General features: G+C 45.6%; 1 protein-coding gene across 1 annotated transcript in view; it reads right to left on the bottom strand.

The window, feature by feature from the left end:
* Window positions 1–21961, bottom strand: part of Fam135b (family with sequence similarity 135 member B) — a 190307-nt gene that overhangs the window by 142891 nt on the left and 25455 nt on the right. The window contains exon 2 of the mRNA XM_026407742.2: window positions 4080–4159. Coding sequence (XP_026263527.2) covers window positions 4080–4159 — 80 coding nt within the window. The remainder of the gene's footprint in view (window positions 1–4079; window positions 4160–21961) is intronic.

Here is a 21961-nt window from a genome sequence, read left to right as displayed (position 1 = left end):
GACAAATATAAGTTTAGTGTCTACTTTAGCAACAAACAGACTATTAGAATTTAATTAGGCACACTATACATACACATGTATTTATGTGCATAAACATATATGTACATAGAAATACCAATTTGAGTACTGTGAAACCCAATGACATTTCTGAGAGTCCCCATCACATGTAAAGGAAAAGTGTGACCCCGTATGCATCAGTTCTGTCTCTGCAGTGTCTCTGCAGTTGTGGGTAAGCTATGCCCTGTTGTCGGGCCTCATTTTAGCAATTTCAGGAGCTCGGGCACAGCCTGGCTGTGGCTTGCATGCTTAGACCCAGTCTCTCTCTAAGGACAAAACGGACACAGCAATGATAGGAAAATCCTGAATTCACAGCCTGAATTGTTCAGATGGGATGTCCACGGCACCCCTGTCCCACCTTGGCCTTCCTTCATCTGCCTACAGGGTGCCTCTGTTTCACATCAAATCCCCTCTTTTCATTAACTGATTTTAATCAGAGGAGTTACACTGCATTTTTTCATTATGCACCGAGCACTATCCTAGGGCCTTCCCCATCCTGAGCTCAACCCCCATCAGCAGCTCTGTGTGGGAGTTACCATTAGCCCCCCGCTCTAGCAAAAGAAATTAGGGCTCAGAGGGTGAAGGGCTTTCTCTGCTCAGACAGCCCTCGGGTGGTCAAGTGGGATTTAACATGAGTCCAGGCCCCGTCGACCGCAGGACCTGCTTCCCCAAGAATCAGATCTTTTCATCTCACCATAACCATTTCCCAATTTCAGCTGAATTTAAAGTAGAACAACAGACAGATATTGTGATGGCTTTCCTTGTGTGTTTTGGAATAGTTCAGGGGTGTCCTGGGGTTGGTGGGTTAGTCTTTAGAAAATCACCTGCTCTTTATACTCTGGTAGTAATAGAGACACTGTGGGTCTTAGATTCATCTGGAATCCCAGGGCCAAAGCCTGCAGTGGTCCCCCATCCATAGAAGCTGCTCCCTTTGTACCCTGCACCTGGGCCCATGAGCATGAACTGTTAGAGTTGTCATCTGTGCATGTACCTGTCACTCCTGTGATGCTGGGATCTTTCCAGAATGTGCCCAAGGGCCTGGTTGTTCCTACCCTGTCATAGTCGACTCACTGACATGTACAGCTAACTCAGGAATAAGCTATCAGTTTTCCAGAGAAATCTTCAGCAAGTCACCATTTAAAACAGTGTAACAAAGCAAAGTGCAGTCGCAGGATCTGATCGTAAACAGAGAGCTGGTGAAATTCAATAAGACATTGTTTCCCATCTAAACAATCTGTTCATAAAGCGCCTACAGAATTGAAATATGTTTCCGTAGAATGTGGCTGTGAGAGGACTGACATTCGAGAAGACAAAAGCATGATTCTGTCCCTGATTGATAAGACAGCCACGTGGCGCGCAGTGCCGGGTTCTGCTGTCGCAGTGCCACATTCACCTGACTCTGCCTGTGGAATGGAACTGATCTCCCCAGTGTGGCTGGGCACCACTCCGGTCGGCCCCAGCTCTGCTTCTCCTCTCAGGATGGTCCTGTCGGTGGCCCATCTGGGTGTCTCATCAGTCCATGAACGGCTTTCCTCTGGTACTGGTCACCTTCCAGTGGTACTGGTCACTCTGTCACCTCTGCCTGGAGCGCCCATTCCTGACCTTGTCTGTGAGACCAAATTCTCATCCTTCCCAGCCTCAGTGAGAACCCCCTTCCTCTACCAAGATGCCTGGCCCTCATCTTAGGCCGTCCTGAATGGACCCGCTGCCTCTTCTGATGCCATCACACTCGGTATTCCTTGGACCACTTCCACCTCCTGAGATGACCCAGTGCCCCGCCAAGGCAGAAAAGGCAGCCTCCCGTGCCTAGGGCTCTGTCCCCAGGATGGGCACAGGAGAACACTGTGACCAAGACAACACCCCTTTGCATCCTAGCAAAGCCTCTGACAATGACGTGATCCCGGGCTTTCTGAGTGCCCAGCAGCTTCCTATCATGTTTCTTACTTAATTAATTTCACCCTGACCACAAGCCTCTGAGACAAGGACCACCTGCATCCTCCTGGATAGAGGAGGACCTGAAAAGCAAGTTGGTGAGGTACTTTCCAAATGAGATGGATGGGAACCTGGGAGCACGAGCCTGTGGCCCTCACTGCTCCTGAATTCTCCTCTCCAGCCAGCGGCTCCTTTCTACATCCATTTGAAGCCAAGTGGGGAAAAACCCAAATTAAAGAATCTGCTCTGACAAGACAGTTCCACCAAAGGAGTCTTGAAGACGTTATTAGGTTCTGCTTCAAGGCTCCCTGCTTCTTTTCCAATATATCCTGCTCTGTTTCCAAAACATATTTTTATTTTTTTATTTTCTCTCCAGAAATACACACCTGTCATGGAGAATGTGTCCGGATGCTGATCTGCCAACATGAGTGCCAACGTCCTCGTGACACGGACACGCAGACGGCACCCCCAGGAAGGGCCAGGGTCTGCTTCCCCACCTGAAGGTGGGCTGGCCTTGCCCCTGGCCTCCCCAGTGACCGGGGTCTTCTGTGTTTTCTTTCCTGGTGGCAGAGCCACCCACCAGGTCAGGAGTCTGGGTCGCCAACCAGAGACAGAAGCTCAGCCAGACCAAGCAAGGCTCAGGCATGATGGAGTCATCCTGAAGCTCTGTGCCCGCCGACCCAGCCAACTCAAGACATCAACAAGAAGAAACCACTGTCGCAAGAGCTAGCTTCTGGAGGGTTCTGTAATGCAGCAGTACCTCATTGAAAATAATAGAATTGGGAAATGCACTTTGAAGGAGAGATTGCCCATGGTGTCTCTCCCTCACCGTGGAACCCTCAGGTGGTAAAGGATGGCTGGCCTCTGTTCGCCATAGCCTGTGGCACGCAGCACAGGGACTTGCCGCCTGCATCACAGTGACTCTCCTGCCAAGCCAGACCAAGTAAGAGAAGAACTTTCCCCTGAAGCACATTTTGTTTTCCTTTCACTGTTTCTCCGCAGCACTATCGTATGCCCTTCTCTGTCCTGGGCTGCTGCTGGGCTCTGCCATCCCTGGATGCCCTGCGGTCTTCAGGTCCTCAGCCAATGAGGGAGCAGAGCTCCTCTTCCCAGACTCAGGCCACTGGCCATACCTGGGCCCTCCCTGATGTCTTTCTGCTGTCTTGAGGAACCACGGCCCCCACCTCTGCAAGGTGAGCCTAGCAGAACAGCACATCTGCACACGGAACTTGCTGGAACTCAATAGCACAGGATTTCACTCACCATATCACGTCAGTTCCTAGAGAACTCTGTAAGGAAGAGCTCTGACCTCACACGTAGCTCTGCTGGATTTGATTCCTATGATATTATTGGCTACTCTTTTAAAATTAACCAGCTTTTGTGCAGCTCTGCCTTTTCATCTCCTCACTTTCTCTCCTCCACCCCTAAGCCTTCATCATGTGAACAAAAAGCGCAAGTCTACACAGTGTTCCCAAGTTCACTAACATAGCCTCCTTGGGTCTCCACTAATTCATCTTTGCCTGTCTTTATTTCTTGTGCCATGAGTTCCGTATTTCTGACTCGACTCTATTGCAGAGTGTCTGCTCAGAGCCTTGGTCACCGCTTCATCTTCAAGCCCCCTTTCGATGGGGCCTGAGCTGTCCTTGGCAGCCTCCCCTGCTGGCTGCAGGGCTTTGAGACCCCTGATGGTACGTGAAAAGTGCCACCCTGACTGTCCACTTACCCAGTGCTGTGGACCTAGCTGACTTCCAGGAGCTCTTTACCAACAGGCTTCTCCTTACATGCATGCAGATGCCATCTCCCACCCATTTTGACTCTGACTTGACCTTAACCAACCCTCCACAGCCAGTTTACCCTCAGGTACCAGCCATCCCTGGAAGAGTGTGTTTTCCTTCCGTCGGGTCCCCCTTGCAACAAGGTATACACAAAGCCACTTTCAACCACAAGCCTTCACTTCCAGCAGGCCTCCATCCAGTGGCACCTGACAGTGACTTCCTGGATGCCTCCATGCCCTGCACCCACCATGCCCTGGAGCACTGGGGAGAGGAAGGTTTAGCACCCAGGCAAGTCCTGCGCCTCCCTCTGCTCACCTGCCTGTCCCACGATGGAAGCACTCAGTCTGTGAGGGATCCTGGAGGACACCTTCAAGGTCATTCGGATCTGGTAATACCTAAGAAGAGAGCAAATGAGAGATGGTTGAAGGCTGGACTTCTCAGTGTGACCTCTAAACAGAAGGTCACTGGAAACCATGGAGCTTGCTGGGCAGCATGCACCATTATCCCATAGCAAAGAGAAAGGTGTGGCGTCTGCAGAGCTGAAAGGCAAAGGGGTGGGTCACAGTCAGAGGCAGGAAGTCGAATTCTTTTGAAATCATACAAGACTGAACAAAGTTGGAAGTGACGGAAATAGAAAAAGAATAGGCGAGTCACGTGACACAGTTACATTAAGAGGTGTGGTTTCTCTTTAGTCAGGAAAATTCATCCCTACAAGAAAAAAGTCAGTATAAAGGTGGTGAAAAACTCACATATAATATAAGCTGAGCTTTCTTGTGTTGTAACACACACACACACACACACACACACACACACACGACACACAATGGCTGTCATCTCTGGAGATACTGACAAACATGTGCCCCAGTGTATTGATCTTTGCTTCTTTTCAACACCTCACTCCCATTTCCAGATCCTGTCATCTGGGGACACTCACTGCAGTCTCTCATGCTCTACGTAAACTCTCTCATGTGCCCTCTTTTTGTGACAAGTGCCGACGCATCTTTTTGAAGTTCTGTGCTTTGCAATTAATGACCCTTTTGCTTATACGCACTTGGGAACATTTCTGACGTCATAATTGTGCTCCCCAACGGCTGATTCAAGCCCATTATGAAAGGGACTGTGAATACAACAAAGTGAACTCCAAGGAGAATGGACCACGAGCCGTCAGCATCATGGCTCACTGGGCTCTTAGCAGGGAGAGTCCCCTGCCAGTGACTCAGGGGCAGCGCACACACAGGATGCTTCTGTGGGTGGGCTCGTGTCTGTTTTGATGTGTATGTGACAAACGAAGGGGATATTGAGTAGGAAGCACAGCCCTGGATTTGTGACCATAGTTGGGTGTCACTTGTGAGCTGTGTGACTCTACTGTCTAACTTTTCTAAGCTTGATCCTTTATCTTTAAAATAGGATAAAAACGAGACCTATCTGCCGTGACTTTTGCTTCAAGAAAGATGGAGCAGACCTACTTTTCTCTGTTCATGCCACTAAGCCCATGTACATACTCTAGATAACAACAGAACAAGCCACAGAAGATCCTTAGGGAACAGAGACACACCAGGGACCTCAAGAAACGAGGAAAACTAGGGAAGTTCTCTGCATTTTCTTGCCTCCTAACCCCATACTGGGGACTGGAGAAGCCAGCAAGTCAGAGAGGCTAGGATCCACAGACAAAAGCCCCACACAACCAGCCTTCCCCTGAACCCAAAGGACAGTAGGGTAGGCAGCCTGGAGGAAAGACACTCTCCAACAATAGCTGTTGTCCCCAGCTGCGCAACACAGGAGGAGGCACCCCACCTCCACCCACCCCCAGGCCAGGCTGCAAGGAAGCACCGTCTCCACCTCCAGGCGTCCTAGGGGAGGTCTGGAGGAGGGAGCCAGACAGGATGGGGAGCCCACTGAACCCACTGAGCACACGTTAAGGGAGACCGTAAAAGGAGCCCAGCCTCCACCTGCCAGCTAGTAGTGACAAGGGCATAAATATGCCTGTGACTCTTTACAAACAAGGAAAATAAATTTCCCTGAAGCAATTGGACACTCGTAGGTAAAACAGCACTAACAAACCAACCTCAGATTTAATGTCACACCTTACGTAAGAATAATCAAAAAGGATCTCAGGCTTAAATGAGAAACAGGAAATTTTTAGACAAAGAGAAAAAGCTTCTAAATATATTGTAAATACGGAGTTAAGACGAAATCTTAGACTTACCACCAAACCATGATCTACAAAAGAAAATATTGATAAATTTGATTTCACTAAAACTTCGCCCTTTTTATTTTTCTGTGACTAATGCTGTTAAGAGGATTATAATACAAGCTGCTGTGTGGAAAAAATATTTGCAAATAGTATGCAGCTGATATTCAGTATTTGTGTATTCCTTATTTGTGGATTTGTCTATTTGTTAAAATCTGTTAACCCAAATGCAATATTAGTTGCACCCTCGTGGTCATTCAAAGGCTTGAGCATTGTGGCAAAAAATCCAGTCATCTAATCTGCAGGTCCCGACTTAGCCTGAACAACTGTGCAAACGAGGGCCCTCTTTGCAGTCTGTCTCATGGCACATTTTTTTTGGTGTGTGTGTTTTTGTGGATTTCACTGACAATTCTGCTATTTAAAATAGCCCCATGCATTCAGCTGAGTGTTAATTAGTGTTCCCAAGGGAAGAGCAGAGAAAATACTGTGTATTAGATAAACTTTATTGAGATATGAGGTAGGGTACTATCGGCAGAGATCAAGGTCAACAAATCAGCAATACATGCTAAGCAAAATGTCTTTGAGAGCAACACACATGAAGCACAGCTACATGTTGGTCAGTTGATGAAAACGGGACCAGAGGCTCAGGGGAACCTGCCTGCATGTGTACCCTGGGAGCAGTAGCTCAGTGTTTGCTCATTCGTGAAGGCATTTTAGAACATTACGCCCTTGAATATGAGAATTGACTACCTGACAAAGGATCATTACCTAGAAAAAACTCATAACTCACAAATCTTCATGATGACAAACAAAGTAAAAGTAGGCAAACACAAGAAAAAACTTTCCCAAAGGAGGACCCACAGGGGCACATAAGCTCATGAAAAGATGCTGGATACGCTCTCCACACCCAGCAAGGTATTGAGCACACTCCCATCAAAATTCCAATTACAGTTTTTTTTCCATAGAAATAGAGAATCATAAACACAAATGAAGTCACAAATATTTTTAATAGTAAAAAAAACAGTAATAGAAAGATTGGCAAAGCCTCAGGCATCAGATATCTTTATTTCCAATCACATTACAAAGTTACAGTGATCAAGACAGCATGGTGCTGGTAGAGAAGTAGACATATTCCCCAGGAAGAGAAGAAAGCCCAGCAGTAAGCCCCAAAGTACACAGACTACCAGTGTGGGACCAGGACCTCAGGCGTGCACGATGGAGAAAGAAGAGTCACCAAAGAATGATGTGGGGAACGGCTGGCCACAGGCAAGGGGACGGAAAACCACTTCCCTCTAATCCCAGGCACAAGAAGAAATGTGAAAGGTATGAACACCTAAAGGTGAGTCCCCAACCATAAGACTCCAAGAAGAAAAAACATGGAGGAAAATCTCCTTGATCTTGTCTTTGTCATAATGTTTTGGATGTGGCACTGAAAGCACAGCCACAAAACCAAAATGGAACAAGCAGATTACACCAATCCACACAGCAAATGCCCAATGGGATGAGGGGCAGCCTACAGATGGGAGGAAACATTTGCCAACCAAGTAGCTGAGAAGGAGGTGGGATCCAAAATTCATAAGGAACTCACAGAACTCAATAGCAAGAAAAGCAAAGAACCCGATTAAAAAACTTGACCAGACTTTTTTTCAAAACACCACCATGTGCCTGAAAAGGTGCTCAACACCATTGGTCCTCAGGGAAAAGCACATCAGCAGCATGAGGAGACATCATCTGCCACCTGTTAGGATGATCATCAACAAGAGACAGCCAGCATTGGTGAGGACGGCAGGGAAGAGGGCCTTGTGCCTGTTGGTGGGACGGAACCTGCTAAGCCATTAGGTACAGTGACAGAGAGAACCCTCCAAGAGGTGGGAGCAAGCTGTGCCTGTGCCCCCTCTGCTGGATGAACTGAAGGGGGCTACGCACGCTCCTCCTTGAGATCTCACAGTGAGATCTACATTTCTCCAGGTCGTCATTCTTCAAAAAGGAGATACCGCCGTTTGCAACCACACAGATGAAGCTGAAGGACAGGATGTAAATGAAATAAGCCAGACTCAGAAATAAAAAAAAATACTACATCATCCGACAGATGGGGAACGTCTAAAGAAAGTGTCAAAGGCATGGAAGTAGAGAGTCACCGAATGCGAGTTACCTGTGGTGAGGAGGGAGGGAAGAAATGCAGATCAAAGGATATACATTTTCAAGCACATAGGATGAATAAGCCTAAGATCTAGCGGGCAGCAGGAGGGCTGGAGGCGAGGAAATTGTATTGTGTGGTGAAGATTTGCTAGGAGAGTAGCTTTTAGGTGTGCTCACCACAAGATATAAAAATTAAAAATGGGTAACGAAGGAAGCCGGCGGATCTGTGACTTGCTTGCCTGTAGGGATCCCTGCACTGCAGTGGGGGTCTCCAGGCATCGTGCTGTGCATCCCGGACATAGGCCATTAAATATTTTTTTTAAAAAAATGTTTGACCTCATTATACAAAGTGCAAATCAAAACCACAAGGAAGTACTACTACACGTCCATCAGAATGTACAATGAAAAACGGACAACACGGAAGGCTGGCAACTGCACAGAAAAACTGGATCACTCACGTGTGTGTGTGTGTGTGTGTGTGTGTGTGTGTGTGTGTGTGTAATGGTAGATGGCACAGCCACTTGGGACAATACCCGTCACACTGTGCTACCCCTTTGTCAGACGCTGCCATAGAGGAGAGTGGGGAAGAGTACATAGGATGTCTTTCTATTCTTTGCTAAAACTGCGAATCTGTAAGCATCTCAAAATCCAAATTTTAATTGAAAAAAATAAAAATGAGAGCACCGGTAGAGTTCAACAGCACAATCAGTGACTGAGCAAACTCAGATGTCCACAGGAGCCAGGAAAATAAGTGAAAGAAAATCTAAAAAGATACTCTGGATCCCACTTAATCTAGCTTTTCTTTTTTCACTGTTGATGGAAATGTGGGTACTACTTGCATGGTACTGAAAGGGTAAAGTTTCTAAGCTGCAAGGCCTGAGTTAAAAAGTGAAGGACCAGGTATGGTTAAGTTCCTCTGCCACACCCAGAACCAGAAATTCCTGAGGCAGTTAAGACAACGCCCTACTGGCCATTTAGCCTAGGGCTCCGTGCAGCTTGTCATACAAGGCATACAGGGCCCGAACCAATCAGTGTGAATGTGTACCCTGATTAGGAGTGACCAATCACCCCGGCCCAACCTGTTCCCACCAATGAATGTGCTAATCATGTATGAGAGTTGTTGTTCAATTTTCCCGAGCCTCATGCTGATTTGTTCTGATGTATGCAAAGCCCCTGCCCTCCCCAAAAAGTGTACTTAAGCACTGCTCGACCCCTCCCTGGGGCTCTGGGCTGCTCTCCCTTCTTGAGTGAGCCTGGAGCCTCAGCGCTCTGAATTGGATCCTCAATAAATCCCCTTCTGCCATTGCATGAGTCAGTCTCTTGGTGGTCTCTTCCTCCGACTTTTCGCCGGACCCTTACAGTACAAATATCCCAATTGAGACCTGTTGCCATTTAGTCCTCATTGTGAGTTATTCAGAGGCAGGACCAGGGGGACCTTTGACAGGTGACGAGGTCATAAGTAGGCTGATGGATTAATTGGGTGAGTGGGTTATCTTGAGGGTGGTTCTGACCCTGAGTCCTCCCTCTGCCCCTCACCCTGGGATGCCCCCTACTGTTTCAGAACTTTGCTGAGTCCCCATCAGTAAGAAGGCCCTCACCAGAGATGGCCCCGCCACATGGGACTTCCCAGTCTCCAAATAACTTCCTGTTGCTTACACAGTACCCAGTCTCAGGTGGCCGCAGTCTGGCTGGGCACAAAATCACCAGCCACTCAAGCAGGAACAAACTTTATTTCCAAAACTCCCACCAATGCCACGCCTGCGGCCTTCTCCTGGGACAGGAACTCCCCCCTCCCCTCCGGAATTCCCTCCTACCGCACTTCCCCAACCAATGAGTAGCAGGCCGAGGCAGACAGCAGGGGTCTAATCTCCAATTGAATGCACATCTTAACATGATCATTATCATCTCAATGGCTTGCCGGGGGTCACCTTTCAACCAAAAATGCCATGCGTCATTCCTACTTGGCTATGGCTCTCAGCATCAGGTATTCTGCTATCCCCACAGAAAACAGACTCAGACAACCACCATAAGGAAATCCCAGTAATAGCCATAAGCAGCTGCATCTGAGAGGGCACTGTGGCAGCAGAAGGTGGCCACCCCATCCACAGGGGCCACTGTGACTTAGCAGTGACTGGTCACCACTGGGAAAAATTGTTGATGGTGTGATGCTAGATCTTTCTGTTTTTCAGGGAAAGACAGATTTTTTTTTAAAGTAAACCTTCTATAAAATGTTAAGTGTGAGTTTGTAAATGAGTGGCAATGACAACACAGCATCAGAAAAAACAGCTAAGAGCAGTAACCATGGCCACGGCATCAGCAGGACAGCAGGTGTCACCAGACTGTGCAGGCGAAGCCCAGTGGCCGACCATCGGCAAACCCCATGGATAAAATACAAGTTGCTGCTTTTACCTGTGAATCTCAATCTCCGTCACCAGGAGAATGGGCACAAATCTCATGGGCATCACCACCAATTGTCACATCGGGATGACTTCTTCTGTGAACCCATGACAGTTAGATCATTGCCAGGGGCAGAGCGTTACTTTCCTCAGACCGCTCTCACGGCAGAACAGCTGCATTCGAGATTTATGAAGCCTCTCTGTGTCAGGACCGGCACTAGGAATTTCCACTTATACCATCTTATTGGTTTCCCAGAAATCCTCTGTGAAAAATAGCTCCATCTCAGGTGTTAACTCCAAAAGAAATGGAGCACTGGAGAGATCTAGCCCCTCGTAACAGTCACAGAGCTAGGAAAAGGGATGCAGGACTCTAACTCTGGGATGAATGTATACCTTTTTGCCCCACTACACCTCATCAGAATCACATTTTTGTGTGTGTAACCTTTTATAACCAATGCCAAAGCCCTCTAGAATTCTTTCTTCTTAAATGTACTTGACCCTACTGAATCTCACTTTGAGAAATTAATCATCATCCTGAAGTTCACAAGCTGTCTGGGCAAACATTGAAAGAAGTTAGTTCCAAGTAAGTTGAACCATGTGGCTATTTTCTAAGTAAACAGATGCTGAAGCTCCTTTAGTCATTTTCTTTTGTTTGATTAGGAATTTCTGCCAGTTCATATATCTATAAACCACACATGGATGATATCATTTGATCGCTACAGAATATATGTGATGCACTTACCATGATTTCTATACTAAAGAGAGTAAAATCAACATCTGGATGATGTTAACATCTGAATCAGAAAATTAACATCTGGAGAGACATGTGTTCAAGTTCATGTAGTACATAAGGTAGGCAAATCTTGAAGGCAACCTTACTATTTCATACGTGGGTCCCTATTAACCATCTTTCTAGCCAGGATGGTTGAAAGAAGATACTGTGATGAGGGGAGCATTAGCTTGAGTCCTTGGGACTATGCTTAGAGAAGGGGCCATGAGTTCCAGTCATCAGGCACAGAAGAGCTAGGAGCAGGAAGACTTGGGAGTTCATGCCCATATAACCCACTGTCTGGACTTACACAGAATTCCTTTTTGGAAATATACCCATCCTTTCTTTCCCTCTATCTGTAAAAGTGACATGAAACTCCACCTTTTCCATAATGTGGTAGGCAGAATAATATCTTGCCCCCACGACATCCGAGTCCTGTTCTCTAGAATCTGTGACTCTATTAGGCAAAAAAGAGTCTAAAGTTGCTGAAAAAAGTAAGGCCTCTAACCAGATGGCCTACAGGTCTGGAGAGCATTCTGAATGACCAGGACACACCCAGTAAAATCACAGGGCCCCTCATAAGGGGAAGATCCCCCCTCCATGGGTGGCTCTGAAGCTGGAAGGGCCACCAGCCACGGGAGGTAGCAGGCTCAGGAAACCGATTCTCCCAGAGACTCAGAGCAGCATGCAGGCCTTCGGACACCCTGATCTTAGCTCAGTGAGGCACGTTTCAGAGTTCTCACCTCCAGACCTCTAAGACAACAAATGCAAGATTTAAAGCCATTAAGATCATAGGAATTTGTCACACTGTTACAACTGTGCCATGAAGTACACAGGCTTTCAAATTTCCTCCCCATGAGACAAATGGTAGGAGTGATTATCCCCACACTAACAATACTCAAAACACGGTTCAGAGAGGACAGAGAATTTGCCCATAGTCACAGAGCTAGTTGCTGTAGTTTGGATCTTGAATGTCCCCCAAAGGCCAGATGTTGAAGACTTGGCCACCAGCTTGTATGCCACTGGGAGATGGTGGCATTTTAGGAGGTGGGGTGTTATTGGAGGAAGTTAGATCATTTAGGATGTAGCCTTGAGAGGGATTCTGGGCGCCTGGCTGCCTTTACTTTCTTGCTTCCCAGACACCATCGCATGAACAAAGCTCCTCAACATACCCACCGTGACATACTGTGCCACCATGGCCAAGAGACCATGGACTGAAACCTCTGAAACTGTGGGCCAAAGTGAACCTTTCCTACTCCTAAGTTAACTCATCTCAGGAATTTGTTATAGCGATGGGAAACTGACTAACAGACCAGTTAGTGGAAATGTAAGGGATAACCTACAGAACCATTTGGTTAAAACCAAATATGTGTTAGGGAACATAAAGCCAGATCATTTAACTTTCACCAGTTTCTCTGTTTTTTTTTTTTTTTTCATTGCTCTTCTGTCACCGGGAGGCCAATCACACCATTGCTCTGATCACTAGATTTCTAATGTCATTGTTATGCCCTGGATTCCCCTCTGTCTTCTTGGGGCACCTTGAGAAGAAGAGTGCTACATTTGAGCTTCTTTTGCATTCCTTGGAGCTCTAACAGCTATACAAGGAGGAGAATCGATCAGGTAAACATCTGTCCTCAGCTAACCACAGAACCGTCCATCCCCAACAGCTGCAGGAGGAGATGAGACATGTCTTCTTCTCTGTGCCTCTAGCAGCTAACACAGGCCAGGAACACAGTGGTTGTTCAACAGATGCCAGGTGAGTGGACAGAAGAGGGAGATGCCCTCAGTAAATAGCAGGGCTGTACAACTCGATCCTGACGTCTACAACTTTGCAAGTGACTCAGAACCCACATAAAAACCCACAGTTTTCATAAGGCTGATAAAACCAGAAAGTATTCACCTACAATAGGCACACTGAACTCTATTTTGTCATAATTACTTTCATTTCAGTGTATTATGAATTAGCCCCTCTGACCCAGGGACATTTGACATGACCTGGAATATAAATCACTCTTATGCAAAGGTCAAAAACTTACGCTCTGGTGTTGCAACTCATAGGTCCCAAAGCCAAGAAGGCAAGCTCAAGCTAGTGACTAGTGCTCACACTAGGAGAGTACACGTAAAACACGGGTAGTGTGTGATGTCCAACCCCATGTTCCATCAATGAAACGATGTCTGTGGGGTTTTTGTTAATTTATTTTTGCTTTGTTTTATTTTGTTTGGTTTTGGTACCAGGGATTGAACCCAGGGGCACTTACACTCTGAGCCACATCCCCAGCCCTTTTTTATGTTTCTAACATGGTCTCAATAGGTTGCCTAAGGCCTCACTAAGTTGCTGAGGCTGGCTCTGAACTTGGAATCCTGTCTCAGCTCCAAGGTCACTGCAATTACAGGTATATACCACTGTGCCTAGCTTATCTTTGTTACTATTACCTGAAACGTGAAACAGATGTCTCCCACAGCGGTGACCCCCCATCTATCCTCCAACCTCACAGCTGGGGTGAAGCTGATGGAGGAGCTGATTCTCTGAGTGGAACCAGGCTCAGGGAGGCCCACGGCACCCAGTACCTGACCAGACAAAATGGCAGACTCAAGAGGAAATGTTCTGTCATGACGTGGCTCTGCCCACATAGCTAGATAAAGGCTCTCTCTCCTGTTGTTCTCAGTGTGATCGTGACTAAAGTATCTCATGTCCCTCTGCTGACCTGCCTCTTTGTATGAATGAGGATAGCAATGATAGTAACGCACTCATAATGCCACTGTGAAAATCAAACAACGATGGATACGTGAAAGGTACATGGAAAACGGCGAGTCTCAGTGAGTGTTTGCAGAACGATAATAAAAATCGGGGAGGTCCTTTCCTGAAAGTGCTGTAGGCTCCCAGCCTCTCATCCCAGGGTAGCAGCATTGTTCCCTTCCCTGTCTGCATGTTCACTCCGATGACGAGGACCCTGGGAACAGGGGAAAGGTCTTTGCTGCTAACTTGAGGATGACGAGAGAGCCAAGCACAGGGTGTCAGCCAAGGTCACTAGAAAGTGTAGGCATGACTATTCTGAACTGGGTCTGCTCTGCCTGAGCCCCAGGAGGGAACAGGCAGAAAGGACTTCACAGTCCCACAGACCTAGGTTCAAACTCCCAAAGACCCTATACTGACAGAGGCCCAGTTTCCTTGCATTTACAGTAAATATCGAAACATGAATGTCATATCTAAAGAGAGAGACATCACATTGCATGTGCCAAGGACCCGGTAACTGGCAGCCACTGCCGCCGCTCCCTGTAAGGCCTGCTCACATTTGTGTCAGACTTGGAATGGCTCTGTGACCTCCACTGGACAACTGTGGGGCTTCCCTAGGGACATGTGGTGAGAGGGCAGAGGTTACAGGACTTGGGGAGCTTCCTCTGGATGGGGAAAGTGACCCTCTTGGTGACATGGGTCCCTAGGCATGGCTTCACATAGGGTTTCCCATGGGGCTTCCAGAATCCCATGCACAGCACTGCTGATCCTCTCCAGGGCCTCACCCCGACAGCCACCTGCCACGACAGAACCCACACTGACGCAGTCGGGGAAATCAGTATAACGCTTTTGGTCGTGTGGCCATTTGACAATTTTGATTCTGCCTATTCTGGGGCATGGGATATCTTTCCATCTTCTCAGGTTTTTTTCAACTTCTTTCTTCAGTGTTCTGTAGTTCTCATTGTAGAAGTCTTTCACCTCTTTTGTTAGATTGATTCTCAGGTATTTTATTTTATTTTTGAGGCTATTGTGAATGGGGTAGTTTTCCTAATTTCTCTTTCAGTAGATTCATCACCAATGTGTAGGAATGCATTTCATTTATGTGTGATGATTTAGAACAGCATTACCTTAGATGAGGTAGAGGGAAGTGAAGGGAGGGGACGGGAAGGCAGGGGATGGGGGGATAGGAGAGATAGTAGAATGAAACAGACATGATTACTGTATGTGTATATGTGACTCGTGACCAATGTGATTCTGCAACATGTACACTCAGAAAAGTGAGAAATTATATCTCACCTATGTATGATATATCAAAGTGCACAAATGCCTTCTACTGTCATGTGTAACTAAATAAAACAAAGTAAAAAAAAAAAATTAAAAGGAAGAAAATGCAGTGGCCTGTGATCTAAGGCTGGCCATCTGTAGGGAAACTGCCTGGGAATATAGAAATACTGGAGTGTGCAGCGACCTCCCTTCTGGTCATGTAAACATGAACTCTGCTGCCTCTGTGTTATCAGGAATTGCTGATTGCTATGTCTTAGTTCTATGCAACTACCCTGTACACGCCAGAGTACAGTTCCCAGAAGGAACCTGGTACTGCGGGAACCACAGTCTCCCATATCTAACCTTGGCTGAGAGTAGAACATGCCCTGAAACTCAGGGGAAGTTCCCCAGCAGGGAGGGGCTGCCAGGAAGAGGCCCTGGTGTTCCAAATGCACTAAAGGAAAGGACCCCGGAAGCTATATGTAGTTTCCACTATGCAATCTGTTCTCCAGGACTGAGCCGGCTGCTCTGTGCATATCTGCTCACCACTGCAGGATTATAAACCTTCTGTTGGGTTCTGTTTACCTCCAAAACCAAAAACCAATACTGAATTCTTTTTTTTTTTTTTTTTTGAGAAAAGACCACTAACCTTTTAGTAGAACTCATCTGGACATTTGGACGTTGTCAGACCCTAATAACTACAATACTTCACCCTGATTCCACCCACTGGTAAACACTTTGGTGTTGTCTACTCCTGGATTTCGGTGGCATCTTGTGATATTTGAGCTGGAGTTCATCAAGTGTCTGATTATCTAAAGCCAAACAGAACCCTTTCCTTTCTGATGGAATCTGATTCTAGGATTCTCCTGGGCCATATTTTGTGTAGGGAAAAACTCAGAAGTAGTGAGATAGGAAGTCTAACTTCTCCTACCCAACCCTTGTTTATCTTTGTTGGTCTGGCAGTGAAAAACTTAGGTTTTTCTTGCATGAGAGCCTCTAAAATTTAAGAATCCAAGTTGGGATTTGATGGGTGAATGCAGCAGGTTTTCTTGTTTGCCACGGTGTAAGGTTACTCAATGGAGGAGAAAGGTTTCCTCCTGTGGCTGAACCTGACCTACTGGCACTCTCCAACAGGGCTTGCAGCAAGAGCCCCAGGTGACAGTAAAGTGCTCTTGGCAGAGCTGTGAGCACTACCTGTCCTAATAACTCAAGGCAAGCAAGGGGTCCAGCAGAAACTGCAAACCTTTTGTCCCAGGCAACAGGAAACCAGCTGCAGCCTCTGCTCTTATTTCATATTGTTTTTGTCTGAAACTATTTAGCATTCACACCAAAAATGATTGATTTTAATTTTCATGAAAACTCTACGAATTACTTGTTGTCATTTCCATTTATAGTTAATAAATAAGAGTTTTCAAAAATCCCAAGGTCACGTGACTCCTAAATCAAGCAGAGAGCCCCATTCCACTCTTCAGAGTTACCTTCATTCCTTAAAATAAAGCGACCATCTCTAGCTACCATTTTCAGGAAATCATGAAACCTAAGCAAACTCCCTCCTTCTCCCCACAGAAATGTGTAGGAATATTGACTAGTGTTCTCCCAGAGTTCACAGAACTGAAGCAACAGTGACAACCGTCAGTCACTTTGACTTCTAACGTTGCTTTCCAAGTGCTGCCTCAAGCACATCCACAGATCATCTCAGCTGGCCATCAGAGTCCCCACGTGGGGAGACGCTCACAGTCACAGGGTGTTAAACACGAGGTGAAGTCGTGGAGCATAACCATTCTGTAAGGTTCTACGATGTGAAATCGCAGAGCCGAGGAGAAACCTAGAAACATGACTTCCGAGTGCACACCCCTGACCACTGACCGCCCATCCTGACTGCAGAGCCAAGGCCTTAAAAGTCCTGGCTTTAACTACAAAGTCTCTGAAAAGCAAAATAATTGGGACATTTGTTCCAAGTGACAAAGCTGTTTAATGGGAAGACTAGGACTACAGGACAGTGCCCCGAGTGCTTCACATCAGACAGAAAAACAGTGAAAAAAGTCTCTTTACAGGTACAGCAATGAAAATTATCTAAAATGAAGCACAAGAGAAAGGAAAAACAAACAATCAAACAAAAAAACGGATGAAAGGAAGAACCGTAGTGAGCTGAGGGATGAATTAGGCATCTAACATATGGATGAGTCCCAGAGATAAGGGGGCCAAGCCAACAAATTAATTTAATAAACGTGTTTACATTTTTTTTAAATTTGATGAAATTATAAACTCACAGGTTCCATGAATTCTGCAAATCCCATGAAAATTAAACTGAGACACAGCAAACTCAAATGGCCTAATAAATATGGTAAACTGAAATTCAAAACACACATATAAGAACAGAAAAAAGCAACTGCCATACATTAAAAAAAAAAAAAAAAGAAAAAGGATAACAGATAGTGACTCTCATCAGAATCTGGTATCCAGAAAATAATGGAGAAACAGCTTCAGGCTTCCAGGGGAGATGTTTCCACATAACTCTGTATTCCATGGATATACTTCCAGAAATGAAGGTGTTTTCAAATGAGCAAATCTAAGAGAAAGAGAACCCACTCCCAGAGATATCCTCAGTGGGGCGTGCCTCAGACCACTGGGCTCTTCACGGTAAGTCTAGAAAAGGTAAAGGAGGTTCCTCAGAGGGGAAAGCAGTTCCAGATGAAGATTTGCATCTACACAAAAGACAAGGAGAGCATGGAGGAGCAGGTGGTGATTGGGCACGCGGGTGCGAGGTGTTCGCACCCTAAGTGAAGGGGTTGATGCTCTATGACCCGCAGCTGTGAGAAATGCACATCCCGTCCTGACCACTGAGCAGAGAACCACAGCCAACCACACAGACGCCAACAGTGAAAATAATAATATGAAACTTGCACAATTATTCTTCAATGGCAGGAAAAAGTGGAAATGGAAGACAAAGAGAAAAGGAATGAACAGCAAGATGGTAGACCTGAGCTCAATCATATGGAGACTCACGTGATGCAAATACTGCAACTGGAAGTCAGTGATTGGTAGATTGTATTAAAAAGTGAGAAACAAGGAAACCAAGTCCACTTTCAATATAAAGGTGCAATATGTTAAAATACCAAAAGATGGAAAACCACCAATGCTCCCAGTATCTCTCCAACCAAGTGTGAAGTCTATTTGGCACTCAAAGCTTCTAGCATGGTCCAAATCTCAGTTAGAGGATGCTCTCTATTGGTCTCCATCAGCATCAGCTATTGTAGGCAAACTAGTTCCTCCCCTGACCCCTTCTACTCTCAGAGCCTCTGCATGGCTTCTCTTACCACACTGCTGACAGCTCTGTTGGGGTAATTTTTGGTGTTATTAATATTGTTATCATTTGTATTGATTCTCAGTGCGTGCGTGCTAGGTTTATTCTCCACAACTGACACATAACAACACATTTAATGCTTGCAAACACTATTTGAGTGGAGGACCGTTATTTCATAATTTACATATTAGAAAATTAAATCACAGAGTTGTTAGATAACCATCCCAGGACAAGCTGTAATCGGGATTTAAACACAGACAGTCTGACTTCTAAGTGTGTCTTCTTCTTTCTTTCTTGTTTTGGACATTGTATTTTTTGTTTGGGACTGAAGAAGTCCCTAGAGATCATTCATCCCCTTAGGCAATTAAAAACAAAAACAGACTCAGAAAGACAAGAGTCTAATGCTTTCTCTCATGTAGAAGCTAGAGTCAAATAGGGGGAGGGGGGTGTCTTATGAAAATAGCAAGGAGATCAATGGAGCAGAGGAAGGCACTGATGGGAAGGGAAGGGGATAGAAAAAGGAGGAACTGTAGACTGAAATTGACCAAATTATGCTGTATGCATATATGAGTATGCTACTGTGAACCCCACCTTCATGTCTATCTTTAAAGCACCAATTAAAAAAAACAGAGAAAAAGGGTAGCGCACTTGCAGAGTACACGCGGGACACTGAGTTTGATCCTCAGCACCACATAAAAATAAACAAATAAAGTCGTTTTTTAAAAAAGTAAATAAATGGAGAAATACCCTCGGGACAGAGGATGGGGAATAGAAAGAGGGAAGAAGGGAGAGAAAGAGGAAGTACTGGAGATCAAAGTAGATAGAGTCAATCACATTCCACACATGTGTGAATATGTCAAAATGAGCCCCACTGTCATGTATAACTGTAATGCAGCAATTAAAATATTTTTAAGAAAGGAAAACAAAAGCAAACCAGAAAAAAAAAATCTCTGAAAATGTAAGTTCTATGGCCAACATCTCAGCATTTACTGGCATATCTGAGTTGTAGGCACTTAATAAACATTTGTTCAAATTGTTTTCACACTGAATTTCTAGTGAAGGCCATTTCTAGTGATTGCATTGTAAGTGGTTTTCCCCCACCAGGCAGTGGTAGGTTGATGGCACATAACCTCGTGGGTGTGACTTCAAGTTGGTGTCTTGGAATGGACCATGTGGGAGGATTCACAGCATGGAAACAGACACATGCTATCAATCTTTTTTTAATAGCCAGTTTTTAAACATTTATCAGCATACCACTGGTCCCCCATCTTCCATCCCTGCCACCACTCTGTCCTTCCAATCAAAAGAAATACAAAACCCAAGCAGAGCAAATAAAGGAGCAATCTGGAACAATTCTAAGAAATCCACTGTTGAGCCTTCAGGAAAAACACATTCTATTGCTCAGAGAAATCTCCGTGAATAAAGCAATATGGATGAGGCTCCAGGGTGATTCTCCTACAAGCTGGAGAAAACAATGATCCCCACCACCGGTGACACAAGGACTTGGACTTCTGAAGGGCAGGTCTGTAACTTGGCCCCTTGCCTTCTTTTCTCATTCATATTAAATCAAAACAACTGCAGGGGTAACAACATTGATGGTTCTCCTGGAGACTGAAGGCTACCTCAGCCCTAGGAGCTTCAGCTCTTCTCTTTGCCAATGAAGATTCCAGTTGTCTTCCCCAGTTGATATGGACATCAAGATGCATAGGCCAAGCAAAACTGGGTATCAGCTACGTGGTGGGCCTTGTTACAGCTATGGTTATTCTTGCCTATAACACCAATATGTTCAGAAACAAATGTCTGTGTCTGTAGGAGCAGGACCCTGAAGGAACTTGAGTCAGCAACAAAAGGAGCTTAGTTGGAGTTACCGTATATTAAAAATAAAAGATTTCCAGGCTGCAGGAAGATTGGAAGTGCTCCCGCCTAGCTCTCATCTCTCTGTTGTTTTTATTCCCATTGGCTAAGGACCTGTTGTTCCTACTTAAAGAGTCAACCCAGACACAGGTTCTAATTTGCGTGGGTGGACATAGGTCAAGTTTGCTCTGAAACAGTGACTGGCGCCAGTCCCTGTGTCACCCAGAAATGCACCATTTCCAGGTAAATCAAAAGCTCCTTTCTTCCAAGATGCCTGGCGCAAGGTGCGTGCTCAGCAGGGTCTGCTCTCTGCCCTTCCAGATCGAGGCAGCATTTGATTTTCTTCACATTTGTGATGCTTGATTAAATGAGCTTGGGAGAAAGCAGGCCTTCCAGCAACTCACACAGCTTGAAATGACATGAGTAATTTAAAATCTCAGACCAGAAAATCCACTGTGCAATATCATACCATGCTGTGGTCTCTGCAGAGAGGAGCCTTCTAAATGGCAAGACCAGAACCCACAACTGGTTCCAAGCAGCCAGAGGGTGTGGGAAGGTTCAAGAAGCAAACACAACTCACATGGCTTTCATACAGAGGGACCAAAAGCATGAAATGAAGGTACACTTGGAACCCCAGCACTCCAGCTATGTCTTCAAATCGACCCAGTTTTAAATGCTGGATTTGTCACTTTACTGATGACACGTGTCCTTGAGTTGTTCCTGTTACCTTTTATCATAGGATTCATTATCTTAAAATCAATTGTTGTGAGGAACAACAACACAGAGAGACCCTGCACTGTGCACAAGAACAGTCATCATTCTAAGTATGACTCATTCATATTTTGCTTGAGGAAGTAGACACAGAGCAGGGGAAGAAGTGCCTTAAAGATTTGCAGAGACCATGCTAGGGTCCAGTCTTGCTCCATTGTGTCCAATACATTTGTACAAGATTGAATATGCGCATATGGCTATTAAGTGATTTTAAAAATTCCTTCTACAAGAATGAAGATCGGTTGTCTTGTTGCTTTCAGATGCTCTATCAATAGCAACAAGAATAACCACAATATTAGGGTAAGAATAATGGTAACTGCTGGTTCTTGCAAGACAACTTTGTGTGACAGACAGTTCTAATTGAATATTGACCACAAAGATGGCCATTACCTCCTCTACTATTCCTATGAGAAGCATGAAGTTCAAAGCGAAAAGTAACTTGCTTATAAAGAAGAATCGAGATGCAAGATCATGTCTATGAAACTTCAAAAGTATCCTTAAAATTGGGGTCAACTCACACATAATGAGGAGTAGCTGAAATGTCACTGGAGCACAGTGAAGGTCTAAAATAGCATGAAAAGCCCAAGCATTAAAAAAGCCAATGCCAGAGCTGGGTGTGGTGGTGCGTGCCTGCAATCCCAGTGACTTAGGAGGCTGAAGCCAGAGTACTGCAAGTTTAGGGCCAGCCTCAGCCATTTAGTAAGACTGTATCTCAAAATAAAAACTAAAAAGGGCTGGGATGGAGCTCAATGGTGGGACACTCTGGGTTTGGTCCC

The sequence above is a fragment of the Urocitellus parryii genome, chromosome 7 (assembly GCF_045843805.1).
Source record: "Urocitellus parryii isolate mUroPar1 chromosome 7, mUroPar1.hap1, whole genome shotgun sequence".
Lineage (NCBI taxonomy): Eukaryota > Metazoa > Chordata > Mammalia > Rodentia > Sciuridae > Urocitellus > Urocitellus parryii.
This window is presented reverse-complemented; position numbering and strand designations above follow the sequence as displayed.